Source organism: Manihot esculenta, chromosome 9 (genome assembly GCF_001659605.2).
Source record: "Manihot esculenta cultivar AM560-2 chromosome 9, M.esculenta_v8, whole genome shotgun sequence".
Taxonomy (NCBI): domain Eukaryota; kingdom Viridiplantae; phylum Streptophyta; class Magnoliopsida; order Malpighiales; family Euphorbiaceae; genus Manihot; species Manihot esculenta.
Genome location: NC_035169.2, coordinates 37,673,831 through 37,690,893, shown reverse-complemented (window position 1 = coordinate 37,690,893; position 17,063 = coordinate 37,673,831). Strand labels below are relative to the sequence as shown.

Here is a 17,063-nt window from a genome sequence, read left to right as displayed (position 1 = left end):
CTTGGTATTCACCCCCTCGGCAGTTGGAGCAATAACTGCCGAGAAGGTGAAGGGGCAATTGATGACCGCTGGATTCCTTCACCCCGGACCAGGGGCTTGACCACAGCCCAAGGCCCATGACGTAGAGGCCCACGCACCTGATATACATAACAAGCCTGGCTCATCCAACCTTCAAGGCCGGGCTCGACCTCTCTTCACTCAGGCTTAGCACCCGGCCCAACTCTCAGCCCAGCCCAGGATCCGGAATAATATTCACCAGACAGCCTGGCAGATCCGCTCGAACGTACGCACGAGGAGAGTCAAAGGCCGTTACGCATGGAGCAGGCGGCTGATACCCTAGTACCTCCGAATCCGCATGGCAGAGACGCGTGGCCCAATCCTGGAGAGACCTTTACACGTCACCAGCAAGCAAGACAATGTATAAAAGAGGAGTCCCCTCCTCAGGAAACCAAGGCCTTATTCAGTAATACAAAACCCTTGTAAAACCATATTTTATTGGATCTCAGATCATCAATTGGATATTAGGATTGTTATTTATTTACTATATTTTAAATTTAAAAATAAATAATGATTTTATTATATAAATAATTTTGAATTAATTAATAAATTACTTCAAATATCATCAAAAATAATTTTAAATATTTTTACTTAAAATTAATGCACGTTTAAGTCTTAGTTTAATTAATTTATTTAGTCATTAGATAGGATAAATATTAAAATTTAGCTATTTTGATAATATTGAAACTTTAATAAAAAATTTTGAGATAAAATTATTAGAATAATAAAATTAAATATTAATAAAATATTAAAATATTAAAATAATTATCACAATATTAAATTATTAGATTTTAATTTTTCAATTTTTAAGTTAATTATTTTAGTAATTAATTAATATTTAAATATATTTAATAATTAATCATTTTAATTTTTTTGTACATTGATATTTTTTAATAAAATTAACATTAAATTAAATAATAAAATCATTATCCATAATATTATAGGTTTATATATATATATATATATATATATATATATATATATAATTTAAAATTATAAATTTTTAAATAAGATTATTAAAGAAGCAAATTTAAATATTATATATATATGATTACAATATTAAAATATTAGTTAATAATTTTAAATTTAAAAAATAAAAATGGTAAGATATACCAAATAAAATTATCAAGAAATTAATAATTTTAAAAAATAAAATAGTAAAGTGATTATTTTAATTTTAAAAATTATTTTAGGTTTGAATATTAATAATTTTAATATAATCTAAATACTTAAAAACTGATTTTATTTGGTAATTGATTAATATTTAAATATATTTTAATAATTATTATCCTAAAATTTTCAACCTTGTTGTACTTTATACATTCAAAATTTTGATATCTTTTAACAAATCTAACAATAAATTAAATTATTTTAAAATCATCACCCATAAAAGGTATATATATATATATATATATATAATTAAAAAATTAAAATATTAATAAATAAAAAAATAGAATAATTTTTAGAATATCAAAATCAAGTTTACAGTAAAACTAGGAGCAAAAACTTAAAACTAACTATGAATTATGAGCAATTAATTAAACATAATAATTTTTTTTAAAAAAAAATTAAATATAATAAAATCAACAATCAATTGAGAAAAGCCAAAAAAAAATCCTAAATAATATAATATATGAATATCATACTCAGATATAAACTAGCTCATATATTTTAAAATTTTTAATAACATATTTAAATAATTTAAATAATTTTTTTATATAAAGAAACTTGATAATTTTTTATATAATGTTATTATAATAATTTTTTTATTAATAATATATATGTATATTATCTTTTATCTATTTAATTTTTTTAATTTTATCTATTTAATACATCATCAAAAGTCAATTTGCAAAAAAATTAAGGTAATTCTTTGTAATTAAGATTTTATGATAATGATTTATCTCTTGATTACTGTAATTATTTTTATATATATTATAATTATAATAATTTATCAGCTATAATTTATAATAAAATTAAATTTTTTTATAAGTATGTTAAAATAATATAAATATTAATATAGTTATAACTAATTATTATTATAAAATTATTATATTAAGTGAAATTAATTTCTAATGTTATTAATTTTAAATTTAGAAGAATTAAATTACTTATTATAATAAAATAATTTATTGAAATTAATATAAATTTTAACATTTAAAATTATAATTATATAATGTATAAATTTATATTTATCTAAGTATATAATTAAAACTTAAGTAGATAATATATATTTAAATTTATAAGTGGATGATAATTTTATAATTGAATTTAAATTTATAGTCGATAATAATTTTATGATTGAATTTAAATTTATAGTGAATGATAAATTAATTAGATAATTATTTTATTATTTAAATTAATTTAGCATTAATAAAAAATTTAAATTTTGAGTTATATATAAATACTAAAAAATTAAATTTATTTTTTTAAAAAAAATTCAAATATAAGGCATAAAATTATTAAAATAACACATTTAAATATTAAATAATATTAAAAAATAAAAAAGTAATATATAAAATTTTTAGATAATAATAATTATATATATATATATATATATAATAAATATATACCTATAAATACAATTTGTTTATATTATAATTTTTAAATAATATTAATTATATATATATAATTTATTTATATTATAACAAGTGTTAAACGTATGCACGCTATTAATTAATTATAAATATTGTATTTACTTCGTAGATGTAGATAATGTGTCCATGACTGAATATAGTATCACATAGGGACAAATCTCGAAAATGTATTCAGTATTCATCCCTGTTACAATCACGTCTTTTTATGTCCTATTAATGGAAATGTTTAATTACAGTGTCAAATAGATGCCCAACCTTTTGGGATGTTTGCGTAGACGATATCAAAATGACTATATCTACAAATAAATTAATTTTACCATTAAGATAAGAGGGGAAGAAAAAAAAGGGGGGCAAATGGAGAGAATTTTAGACCCAAAAATGAAAAGCTTTTTCGTCCTCTCCATATTCAAAGAATGGAAAAAAACCTACCCCACTTGTAGAGCAACTTCTGGATTCATTTTCCTTCAACAGCTTTTTTTTTTTTTCTCAATTTCCTTCAACATATTTATTCACCAAATAATGACTACTTGCATGATATGCTAACGATCATTCATTGAATTTCAAGTTTTGAACGATAGCCATTGTTGACCATGACCTATTGACTTTTGGATGGCACAGACGCCGCCGCGTCCAAGGGGTCGGCTTCTTCCTTGATTAATTGTATTTGCATTCACATATCCAATTAATCCAGCCTGCAATTCTTGAGAATTTCCCAAACTGTAGGATTCTTCTGCACAACCCATGATAGTGACAAAGCTAATTGCTAATGTGTAGATGATGAATGCTATTAATGCTAATTTCTTCATTTTTCTAATCTTTATATATACGTGCATTTGAAAAAAAAATATATACATATATACACGTGCATAAATATATATATATACACATAATGCATGTAAACTTTTCCAAGATTATTAACACGTCATTACTTTCAGGTTGCCAGTTTGCCACAAGAATTCTCCATAAAGAGTAAGCATTATCCTCTTATGCTAAATTTAATTGCCACAATGTGCCGAGGGAAGGGAAGACGACAGTAGAAGGAAACAAGGAAAATTACCAATTGTTTACAGGAGTGCATTTGGTTGCTTTCAAAGTAAATGCATGCATACATCATCTCATTCTCCAGTTTCCTCAACAAATGAACTTTGCAATAAATCCATTCAACTCTTACCCTATGACAATCCTTGGATTTCCACATATTTTATCTCAGCATCCTCATCCATGTTGCCTTAAGCTTGTAAATCTATAGCCTAACTTCCAAATTTAACCCCCATACTAAAAATCCAATCTCTCAAAAACCTCACAATTTAAGAATATTGTTAAGTTTAACGTTATAAAACGCACTTAGAATCTGCAGCAAACTAGGCCAGAATAAAAGTTTACAGCAAACTGGATGCCTTTCACGGCAACATAAAATAGTGTCAAGATAACCATCTGACTCTCTTCTTCAAGTAAATCCGAACAAAAGGATTGTAGGCAGAAACAGACATGCTATGCATTAAAACATGGTAATATGTGCTACATAAGCAGGTGACGAAGGCCATAATAGAAAATCTATAAGCTTAGAGCACATTTAACAGCACCTCTCAGTGCATCAAGGGGCAGAAAGGGGAGAAAAGATTATTAAACTTAAAGCCAAAACATTCAGCCAAAAGATACTCTAAAATAAAATACGTGAGTAAAGAAAACACAGTGGATTAGAAATCATATGTATTTATAAGAGGAGAATTAGCAAAAATATCCATGGAAATATTCCACTAGTTGCATCTTCTCTAACGACTCTTCTTTGGTCTGTCACCACCTGTTCTACCAGAAAGTGTTTGAGATGAATCAACATCATTACAGTCACTAGCATGATTGCTAGGAGAGGATGCTACTGTTGTGATATCATTGGAGTACTTTCTTATTCTCAAGGAAATAAGGACGCTGGATACAATACCAAGTATGGGAAATATGTAAGACCACACCTGAGATTTCTGAGACCCAGATGTAGAAGCAACGGCAGCACCAGCAAGGCTGCCTATGGATGTGTTCTGTAAGATCATTGGCAAACAGCCAATGACTGTGGGGAGCAGGAAATCCACCAGGAACCCAACTTTTGTAGCAGCTAGTGCATAGTTGATTACATAAGAGGGCATTGGAGAGAAGCGGGCAAGCAGGACAAATCTCCAACCATCGCGTTCAACTCCTCTAGAAAGGAGATGGAAAATTTTATTTCTCTGTGCCCATTCCATGGCTGAACTTGAACTCCTGAAAACTAACCTAAACAAATCCACAATGTCAAAGCACAGTAAAGTAGATTCGTTGGACTAACAAAACCACTACTAACACACAAAATATAAAATCCTAAGGGAAGTATTTCCATCGGACTTCAAAAATTGCAGAAGGTAGATATACAATTTCTACACTGACCAGTGCCTGCCAGCCATTAGGCTAGTAGACGAGCAGTCAAGTGCTTACTTCAAATCCTGACACCCACTTCTCCTCTATTAATTTCAGAAGTACCATAAAATGACCTGCTAACTCCAGCCCAGACCAGATGTTTATCCTTGAACTTGATCATCCCAATTTAACCATATGACCAAATGTCAAGCAAAAGGGATGATCTGGGTTCTCCTCGGGATTTGTATGAAAAAGATCTGAATATACTAACCTAAATCCTACAAAATGATAAATTACTTCCACTATTAACAACAAAACAAACTTTCTAATGAATTGTAGAAGAGCTAAATAAAACCAGAGAACAATAAGATTGGCAAGACCTTTAACCAAAAACCCACTCCAGTACCATAAAAAGGGGAGGGGTGGGAAAACATGCTCTCCAATCCACTAAATGGACCAAATTTTATAAGAAGCATACACCGAAAGAACTTTCCTAAAAAAAATCTTGTTACTTTTAATAAATATTCAAGATTTTTACCACTGTCACTAGCGCTTCTTCAATGACATATGCAAGTTAGTAATCATAGAGGCAAAGAACCTGTGACTGAGTAACTGACTTGGAATGAATTACAAGTGTTAATGGAGCTAGTGGTGGAACACAACATTTGAGTTCCATCTCAGAGTCACATTCGAGTGCATTAGTTGGGTAGCTTTTATGACTGAGTGGAGATAACATAGTGGTATGCATTATGATTAATTTTTAACAATAAAAGAGTTGCCTTAGCCACCACATGCTGCACGATCCAAGAGAGCAAAGAGGTCAATATTTCGCAATCAACAATTGCTTCTTCCAATCATGGTATATCCTTTTCCCTTGTCTTCCTACTCCTTCAATAGGATAAAATGCATAATTCTGCAGGCTAAATTTTGAAATTCTAGTTTAAATTAGACATTCAGACCTAGCACATCTATCCACCATTCTAATTTACATTTGTACTCCATCAACTGAAACATATCATCAAAATTTCACATCAAACTCTTTCTAGAATTCTCAGATAAATCATAGATCACCCACATCAAGGGGTAACAATCAATCTCAAATAGAGAAAGTACCATAATCTCCCATGCATTTCTAACTGTTGACATGACCGTAAAACTAAGGAAAAAGAAACTCGGGGACCTCCCCAGCGGCCCTCCAAAAGAAAGGAAAAAAAGAAAAGAAAGAATAAGAAATGATTCAAAAGCATAAATATCGATTAGTCAACACAATGTTCCTGACAATAAGTCAGTTTGAATTCTTCAGATAACATTTAAATATGAGATTGATAAAAATGGTGCCTATAGACAAACCAGAAACAGCAGGACTGGTTACATAGATTCTAACTTGCAATAATAAAGAATAACTTAAGTTAGAAATACAGAACAAGGAAGGAAGGGATATATAAGGGGAAAAAAAGACCTGCCGATCCAGAAGGAGAGGGAAGCCCCGAAGACTTTGGCGGAAAACACGCAGAGAACAGCAGGAAAGAATCCGAAGAGTAAAGAAGCGCCAGCCTCGAAGAAAACAGAGTAGGGCAAACATAGTGCGAGGCTAACAGTGTGAATCCCAACATAAACAGGCATCGCCCACACTCCCAACCGATCGGACCATTCAGCAAACACCTGGAGAGCAGCGTCTTTATCCCATCCCAATTGTTTGCTCAATTCCCTGAATATCCCAACGATCCCCACTACTACTGCTAACTTCCACCATTTCTGCATCGTTCTCGCTGGCACTCACTCTCAGCCTCAGATCACGCTACTCGTCAACCTTAATACTGGAAGCGAATTTTTACTGTTTTGCAATTTTAACCAACCACTGCAAGGAACTCTGAGAGGCCTCTCTGTTTTCTCGGCCTGTTAATGCCCATAATGGGCCTTCAAGTTCGTAGGTTGTTTTTGTACGGCCCATACCTGTAAACTATACCATTATTTTCCACATTAGTTTCATTAATCTTCACATAAAAGCTGTTAAATTTATTTTTATGTTTTCGTCTTATCAGTTCTGGAAGAAAGGCAGCTCTTTTGTATTATATTAGTATGAAAGAAATTAAGGATGCAATTTTCCAAATGAAGCATTGGAAAGCCCCGAGTTGAGATGATTTGTATGTTAGGGCTTTTTAAAAAATACTGAAATATAGTTGGGGATGATGTGTTGAATCCTGCAAGGAGGACCTATTCATTAGTTTTTTTCAATAATTTATAAAACGGTAACTAAAATTCTCCTTAATAGATTAAAAGACATTATTCTATATTTGATGGCGCCAACGTAAACCAATTTTATTATAGGAAGACATATTATAAAAAATATTATTATCCTTCAAGAAGTTATTCACTCAATAAAGAAAAATAAAAGGTAAAAACAATTATATGGTGCACTCCAAGACTTAGCCTGGTGGAAAGTGCATCCTGTAACTTTGAAAGGTCTAAGGTTCGACTCCCCCAACCCCATTTTAAAAAAAAAATAATAATAATTACATGGTAATTAAAGTTGACCGAAAGAAGGTTTATGATAGGGTCTGCTAAGGTTTTCTTTATGAAACATTATTTGAAACATGTTTGCCAATAGTTATGATTAATAATAACATGTATTGTTTGACTTTTTGTTCTATACAGATCTGTGAAATAAAAAATAACCATGGAATTTTATCCGAAAAGAAACATGCAACAAAAAGTTCATTTGCTACCCTATTTATTTGCATCATGTATGGAGCACCTAGCTCATAGCATTCAAAAAGCTATTGCTGCATATTTGTGGCTACCATTTAAGTTGACTAAAACAAGACCTTTATTGTCTCACTTATTCTTTGAAGATGACTTGATTTTATTTGTTAAGATATCTATTTCTTAAGTAGAAGTAGTGAAGGGGGTGATAGAGGATTTTTATGCTTGTTTGAGTCTGAAGATTAGCACTATGAAGACTAAAGTTTATTTTTCAAGAAATGTTTCTAATCAAAGTAGGATGATCTAGGGATGGCAACGGATCGGGTATTTTCGGGTACCCGATCCGACCGAACCTTAATAGAACGGATTTGGATGGTTATAATCGGGTTTGGGATGGGTTCGGGTTTTAAAAATAATACCCGTTGCAGGTTCGGATCGGATTCGGGTTTTATGTACAGGATACCCACTACCCGAACCCGTTTATATAAATAATTAATTTAATATAAAAAATATATTTTACAATAATATTTATAAATTTTTTTTATATATTTATATTTAAAAATTTAAATTTAAATATTCTTTAAAAATATTAAATTTTTTAAATAAAAATTATTAATGAAAAATATTTTTTATATAAATTATTAATTAAAATATATAAAATTAAACGGATTCGGGTTTTATTCGGATAATAATAATCGGATTTGGGACGGATTCGGATAGTTTAAATTAATTTTTAATCGGGTTCGAAACGGATTCGAATATTACTAATATAAATCGGGTTCGGGTAGTTTAATTTTCACGGGTACCCTACCCGTTTACATATCCTGAGTAAGCAACTTGGATTTTTGTGATCAATAATTTAGGTTTCTATCTTGGAGTTTCTCTTATTCGTGAAAGAGTTATATCATTATCTTATTAACCATTTAGAGCTATATGACGCAAACAATTAAGTTATCGACTCATGGTTGTGATTAATTGGAAGATTGTGCCGACAATTCTTACAGGGAGATCTAACCATCAATGGACTCACAGTATGATTAAAAATATAAATATTCAATATATGAATATTTAAAATAAATATTCAATATATAAATATTCAATATATTAAATAATATGTATATTTAAAATTATATGAATTAAAAATATAAATATTTAATATATAAATAAAACTTTTTCAATAAATAAGACTTTTTTTAATAAAATTATATGGATTAAAAATATAAATATTCAATATATAAATTCCACTATTTATCGCTATTTAAAAGTGGACAATTTATATCGACTTCTAATTCATAATCTAGGGAAAAACATAGAGAATTAAGACTTTTGGCAAAAACATGGAGAGTTATGCATAAAATGAGTGATATATGGATAGATCACCGTATTTTCTATTATGTATTTTGGGTTCAAAATTTCATCCATAGAAAAATATAGGCTATGGAGATAAAATATAGGATAGCTTGGACAATACAGGGCTGCCTCATATTTTTGTTTCTTTCATAAAAAATTTCTTCAAACTTTTTCATATTTTTCTTCAAAATTTTTACTTTTGACTTAGTTTTAATCTATAAAAACACTAAAAATTAAGTAAAAACATCAAATAATAGAATAAAATTAAAAATTTTAAAATTAAATATATAAAAATCAATTAAATTAAATAGATAATTTCACCACATCAAAAGTGGTCATATCCATAAAGATCACCCATCACAAAAATTGATTGATAAGAGGATGGAGGTTAAAATTTGGGGATTTTTCTTTCACCCATCAAGTGTTCGATGAAATACCTCTCTTGATACATTTACTTGGAACAATCTTATCAGCAACCACTTGATCAGTAGGGATCCGATCGATGCACTTTCAATTTATCTTTACATGTTGCTCCAAGGTGCTCGTGTTGACAATTGCACTTTTTCTCGTGTTTTAACTGCTTTTCGCCCTTGCAGCAACCTTTGTCTTGGCAAATAGGTCCATTGCCAGACTCTTAAGCTTGGCTTCTCCCCGGACCAATATGTTGTTACTTCTTTAATCGAAATGTTTGGGATCCTAATAGCATTGACGCTGTAAAATGGTTGTTTGATAAATCTCCTATGAAAAGTGTTCCTTGTATCTTGTTAGCTAGGCTCTACTTATTGCAAAATATGTAGGATTTGACTATTGATATGTTTCATTAGATGATGGACTCCATTGTTGATCAATATCCCACAACTATTGGTTGTAATTAAATATTATTTTTTATATATTTTAATTATTTAAATATATTATATAAAGATTATCATTTATTTTTAGTGTTTATTTAATTAAACTTTAAATAAAAAAAATTCATGAGACTATACTATGCAAAGAAAATTATGATGTGGTTATAGTTGTAAGATTTTCATTCCAATTAAGTAATGTTTTCAAATGTTTTTGGTTGATTGTAACACCCCTTACCCGTCTATAAAATAACTTAGTAAAGGATGCCACATACTATACTATATGCAATTACATATGTGGACTTAAGATAGCTTTGACATTATAAATTGTTCCTTAGTTTGTTTAAATGCATGTTGATTCACAAAATAATTTTAAATGGAGAAACCGCAAAAGTCTCCCCTGTTTATTAGCAATTATCCCTGTGAAAACTAGTCATAAAATTTCAATATTTACTCATTTCACACTATTAAAACCACAAATAGAATATAATAACTTAAAATAGTAAACACATTTGGTTATATTCATACTATTTACAATACTCATTTACAGACTCTTGGTAGACTATTAATGTACATGCCAAACATAAACAACCTCTGAACAAATCTTGTGAACAACTGGTTATGATGATGTCTCTGTGCTGATGCAGAACCAGACCTCCTAACTGTTGCTTCCTCTATTTATTACCTGCGCATGGAAAATCCAATGCGCTGAGCTTATGCCCAGTGGGTGAATAACAACATATATATATTCATTCAAGTATACTAGGAATAATCATGACATATATAATGAAATCATTTGATATAAAAGCACATAAATATTTTATGTGTCAGTGGACAAATCAGGTCATTAAATTTTATAGCAGTAAGATCATTCATATTTTGGTAACCATCTTGTATGCATGCTAGCAAAGCATTAACAAGTCATATAATTAAATCTTAGCCCCTATAAACTCTTCGTAGGATCAACTAGCTAGATAAGGGAAAACTGTATCTATATAGCACAAAGTGCCAAACTGTATGGCCTGGGGGCCGAATGCTGTGCCTGTATGGCTAAAAAGCCGAAAAACTGTATGACACGTAATGTGTCGAAAATATCATATCATGTATCCCATTAGGGCGCAGTACTGCTAAACTGTATATGGCATGCCATACCCTTATACTATTTATGACTCCTACTGAGGTTTACTAGGGCCAAGAATGCATATGTACATGTTAAATATTTATTGGTATCAAAATTATTCATTTAGATGCTTAACATGTTGAAACAAGCAAAGATGTCGAACTAGATATTCATAAGCACGCATATCGATAAAAAGAGTCCTTAAGAGCATTCATATGTGTGTCATAGACCATATTCACTTATGAGCATCTTATTCAGCCACAAACATATTACTATTTCATCAAGAACATGTGTGTAAAGTTTTAGTCTATTAAGCTAGCACGTGTATAAAGCAGGCATGTCAAGCTAGCATGTGCATAATTTGGCCACAAAGCTAGCATGTCAATCCCTTTTAGGTCAATATTTACATTTAGCTTTGTTTCTGCCTGAGATTGTATCACATTTTTAAGTATCTTATGGACACAATTAGACTCACTTTCTAGCATGTCAATCCCTTTTAGGTCAATATTTACATTTAGCTTTGTTTCTGCCTGAGATTGTATCACATTTTTAAGTATCTTATGGACACAATTAGACTCACTTTTCTTCATGAACGTTGTGTATTTATGTCTTAGCTTTCATTTGGTATATGTTAGGCTTAATTTCAATGACTACACAATAAGTTATGAGGTTTCCAACACAAACTGTCCTGTTGACACCAATTCTGCCAGTTTTATGTTTTTGGTTCCCATGTTGGATTTATGTGCTTTAAGCCTTCCAATCATCATTTCAACATTCATATTACATATTCAGACAATCAAAAGAGCATTTCCAGCAAACAAAACCAATCCCTAATGTTACATATTCATAAGAAAATCAAAGGAAAAACAGAAGTTCATACAATCACCAAACCTTTCTTGAATTCTTCTTTTCTTTTCCTCTTCTAATCTCTAGCTATCTCCTTTCCCTTTGATGTTCCTTCACCTATGCCAATTTATATCTTAGGGAAGGATTGAATAAATTGTAAATTAAAGCTTTATAATTCAAATTCATGCATGAAGAAATGAGATGATGCTATTTCCTACTCATTTCTAAGCTCACCTTTGATTTTCAAGCTTGGTGCATATGGAACCCTAAACTTTTCTTCTTCAAGTCTTTCACTATATGGCTGTTCCTTTAGCTCTTAATCTTAGGATGAATTTTGGTTAAAGGAAGAAGTTGTTTTGGTAAGGTTTTGGCTTGGCTTTGGTGGAAGGAAGACAAAATAAAGCTTTGGTCTTCTATGGTGTGAGCTACGGCAATTGTGTGATGGAGAAGATGAAAATTTCTTTTTCAATTTGCTTTATCATTTCTCCTTTCCTTAGTTAGGTGACACATGGAAAGTAAATCTAAATTTTTATGTTTTAACTTTCCATATTTATACTTTGACCTACTAAACTCTTTCCACTGTTTCAATTTAGTTTTTAAACTTTCAATAATCATAGATTGACCTACTAAACTATACATATAGCCTTTAGAAGCCCTTTTCACTTAAGCAAGCATGACGGATATAAACAAGCACCTCAAGCAAGCACGTCGGGAAACCCTAAGCACCTCCTGAAAGTGACTCGTTCCCGACTCGCTAATCACACTGTCTGCTTTATTTCTGGATATGTCCGTTTCTTTTATTAAGTTTTCTATGATTCAGTTATTAGCAGAGTAGAGTTAAGCTAGCACCTCCCCTAATGCCCCTTACTCTAGGAATGAAATAGCCTAACGATGGCACTACTCTACCTATGGGTTTGAGGATGTTACATTGATATTTTTGTTATGATTAAATAATGATTAGAGCCATTGAATAGGTTCTTTCCAGAAATAATAGATCTCATAGATTGACATATATGAGATATCTAGAACTAAAATATAGGTGCTAATTTTTAAATAAGTGCACTAAACTGACTCATCTGAGAAATTCATATGAAAAATAATGTGTTTATGGATTATTTAAGTGATAGTTGTATAAGTGATCTTTTGACTTGAAATCAATAAATAATCTTATATAGAAATTTTTGTATTTTGATTTATTTTACACGTTACTTAATTTATGAGTAACAAATAGAGATAAATTGGATATATTAATAATTATATGAAAGTGTTTATGCAATTGAGATGGGATTTGTCACCTTAAATTAAATTAGGAAATATCTCATTTATTTTCTATTAGTATTGATCATGAAATCTAGCATTGATCATGAAATTCTTATGCAAGGTGGAATAAAATTAGCAAATAAGATTTGAAATTTCATTCAAACGATCAATGGCTAATAGATGAGATCTAATATGATTTAATATTGTAGACATGTTCCATGTATTAAATGTTAAATTAGAACATTTATGATGAAAAGATATTAATTACACCGAAAAACCATGGGTTAAGTCAAATCACTTTTGATATTTCAAATATTTGGGTAGTTTTGACATATTGCTAGACAATAATGTTATTGGCAACAAATATAACTAATCAGTTAATTATATTTGTTCTAATATATTTAAAATTTAATGAGTAACACATAAAGAATTGCATGAGAAAATAAAACGAGAAGTTAAATCATGGAGGACTTGATTGCATATAAATTGACATTAGGATAAACTTGTAATTTGAAAGAATTACGATTTTGACTAATTAAGTAGATATTTAGTTAAAATTGTCTAAAATTTATATGGCCAGTTTATTAAGTTTTAGACCATAGTTGTAATTTATTTATTTAGTTAATTAAATAAATAAATAAATATTATTATTATGTTGAAACTGTAAAATTTTAGTATAAAAGGATTTTTAAGACAACTTTTGAGAACCTCCAAAATTTATAGAAAAAGCAGAGAGGTAACACTTAAAATCTCTTATCTTCTTAAACTCTTATAACCGTTTTATGGTTTTTCAGTTATCATTCTGTGTGGACATCGTTAGATATAGCACATTTAAACGATTTGTAATTTATGACAATTCAATCAAGATAAACGATCTTATATTTTTACTGCAAAAGGAATAAAAAGTATTTATTTTTTCTTTAATATTTTTACTTTCTTCGTTTGAAAATTTTTTTTCTTTGTGTGAACAATTTTATTTTTCTGTTTCTTCATTTGTTAGAATAAAATCAGACTCCCTCCTACGTGTGCAAGGCCAGCAGCTCATAAGCATGGAAAAAGGACAGTATTGAACTTAATCATATATATGGTCCAAAAATGCGGCTATGGACATGTACATTAAATCAGGATTCATAGACTATGTTGCAAATATTTTCGCTTGGATGAAGAAGAGGGATGTTATTTCTTGGACTATTATGATATTAAAGTTTAATTAGCTTACATGGACAAGGTGAACTTGGAGTAGAATTGTTCCACAAGCTGGAGAAGGACTCGTGCATAGAGATTGATCAATTTACATTTGAAGCTGTCCTCCATTGTTGTGTTACTGCATACTTGTTTGAGGAAGGAAAATGTTACTTTAATTATATTAAGGAACCGAATTCCACACACTATGTTTTGATGGTTCTCTTTTAGCTCGTGCCGCTCTTTTTGATGAGGCAAGGGCCTTTACTGAAGAGCAACAGATTGGAGGGCATGGAGAGGTACTAAGAACACTGCCAGGTGGGTGCCAAATCCACCAGAAGCAGAAATAGGTAAGCCGGTCACTGAGCAACTTTGTTAGTTGGAACCTCTTAATGCTGAAAACAATGTGTTTATTGTCAAATTGGTAATGAGAAATGAGAAAAAGGTTGGCAAATTAGGAGAAAGAATTTTTTTTCTTTCTTTTGGCCAGAATTAGGAGAAAGAATTAAAGACGTGGTTTTGAAGTTTAAAAAAAATTTCCGTAATAAAGTTCACACATTGGGGACATGAGATATATCCCATCCGCGATAAGAGAAAATATACGAGGAGATATGGTATTTAATGAAGAGAATTGAAATTGAAAAACATCGGCCTCCTGTTTTTAGTCTCAAAGATCCTGAAGAAGAGCGGAATTGCAATCAAATTGAGCATAGTGAAATGTTGGCACTTTGTTTTGGTCTCATCAGTACACGGAAAGGGGCAACGTTCGTGTTACCAAAAATCATAAGTTGCTTCCATCATTTCAAGGATGGAACTTGTTCGTGAAAGGATATTTTGGTGATGGATTTTTTATATCTATGTCCTATAGGCATCTAAGCTCATGATATTGCTGTGATGAACCGTGACTTTTAACTTGCATTGGATGTTGAACACAATGCATGGAAATGTGTCACGGTTTCAGATTTCAGCAATTACCTAGAACCGTGCGGCACTTGACTTAAACACCTTCAAGCCAAGTCAGCCTTAAGAATCACTCGATATCCTGTGAACATGACTACCCTGGTTAGTCAAGTTTATATAAATGGACAACGAAGCCTACAGGCAGCATTCCATCAGAAGCCTCACAGTAGGCCTAAAAGATAAGAATTGAACATGAGAATTCATGAACATGCTACTTATTTTATTATAGGGGCAAAATAGTAATTATACATTATCATCGACGCAATCATTACAATAATTCTCACCTCCCTTGTAGATAGGAGGACGGTCTACAAAGAGTGAAGGCACAACTTGGATCTCCGTAGGCCTACGGTAGCCAACTGGGCCCAGCCCTAGCTGGTGGCCAACTAGTCACTCCCCCCTACCTATAGAGCCTTAGGAACAACTAGGCTTGTGGCAGGAGGAAACATCAACATGTCTCATATGACACCCCCCTAAAATAAATACATGAAAAGAAATTACAACAAATTGTCTTGGCCATTATCTTCCTACTAATTTCTACTATTTTATCCCAATATTGCTTTCTAGAAATTCCAATGTTGAAAAATTACAGTTTTGGTCCCTGAAAACTCTATGACCCTGACAAAATGCCTAGCAGGTTGCTCAGCTAGTCTCTAATCTGTAGCCCTGCAAGGGGCAAGCAGAATATCTGAGGTGAAGAACACTTTGGCCAAAGAGAACAGTATCATCGTCTGTTTGCTCTTGCTAGTCCATTGGCCATTGTCTATCTCAGGTTGCTGCTCAACTTGTATATATGCACCGTTCAAATCCCAATATAGAAGTGAAATTTACCAGACATTAACCATCCTTTTTTATTCTCAAAGCAGAAGAATGATAATGATTTTAAAACCAAGGCTTTAATTTGCAGGCTTTTATGGTACAGGAGGAGAATTGTGTATCCTATTATTCTCCAATCTCTAACTTCTTAATAGGTTGTGTTTAAATTTGGATTTCTATCCAAAAAAAAAAAAAAAGATAATGTATTAATCACATAACAAGCTACTTCTCTCAGTATTCTTTTCACTGTCCAACTTCACCATATTAATATTCAATTACTTTTTGAGAAAAAATTTAGAGACAAAATCTATTAGATTCTGAATTTTTTAAAAATTTATTATTTTAATTTTATCTCAAAATTACTCAATTAAAATATTATGTATTTTTATAAAATTAATCTTTTTATTAAAAAAAAGACATTTTATCGTCTCACACTACTCATTCCAATTGGTAACTTGGCGCTTGGAGAGTTTCCTAATTAGGAGTATTTATTCTGACGTGGGGGAGTGAGTTGGCCCCGTAGACGAAAGGGAAAAATTTTAATATTAACTTATTGTTATATCGCATAGTAATAGCTACTAATTAAATTTCATTGAAAAGCATAAAATTTGCACTGGTTTTTTCACTTAATGTACATGCACATTGAAGCCTCCCAGCTACTCCTTGTGTTCATTGCGGAAGAGGCCTCCACCATAACTAAGTTGTCCTACTCGTGTAGTCTCTTCGTTCATCGATAAACTTGATGAAACCTGTGCTTTGTTTAAGAAATGATACCATATTTATTTTAAAATAAGTTATTATAATTTATAAAGATAGAAAAATAGTTTTCTTCTATTTTCTATGAATTGCAAACAGCTTCGAGATTATATCACGTTTATAAGTTCTGATTATTTAATATTCTCATTCTTTTTTCATTTAACTGTTAATACTTTAAAAAAATCAAAT

At 30.7% G+C, this 17,063-nt stretch overlaps 1 protein-coding gene and 1 pseudogene across 1 annotated transcript; one reads left to right on the top strand and one right to left on the bottom strand.

The window, feature by feature from the left end:
• Nucleotides 1-4,333: 4,333 nt before the first annotated feature.
• LOC110621894 lies at nt 4,334-6,857 on the bottom strand. Its single transcript, XM_021766176.2, has 2 exons — nt 6,496-6,857; nt 4,334-4,916 (listed from the first exon to the last, which is right to left on the bottom strand). Exons 1-2 carry the CDS (start codon nt 6,795-6,797, stop codon nt 4,427-4,429), a joined length of 792 nt encoding a protein of 263 aa, XP_021621868.1. The 5' UTR covers nt 6,798-6,857; the 3' UTR covers nt 4,334-4,426.
• Nucleotides 6,858-9,106: 2,249 nt separating this feature from the next.
• On the top strand, nt 9,107-15,218 carry LOC110623345 (annotated as a pseudogene).
• The last annotated feature ends 1,845 nt before the right edge of the window (nt 15,219-17,063 follow it).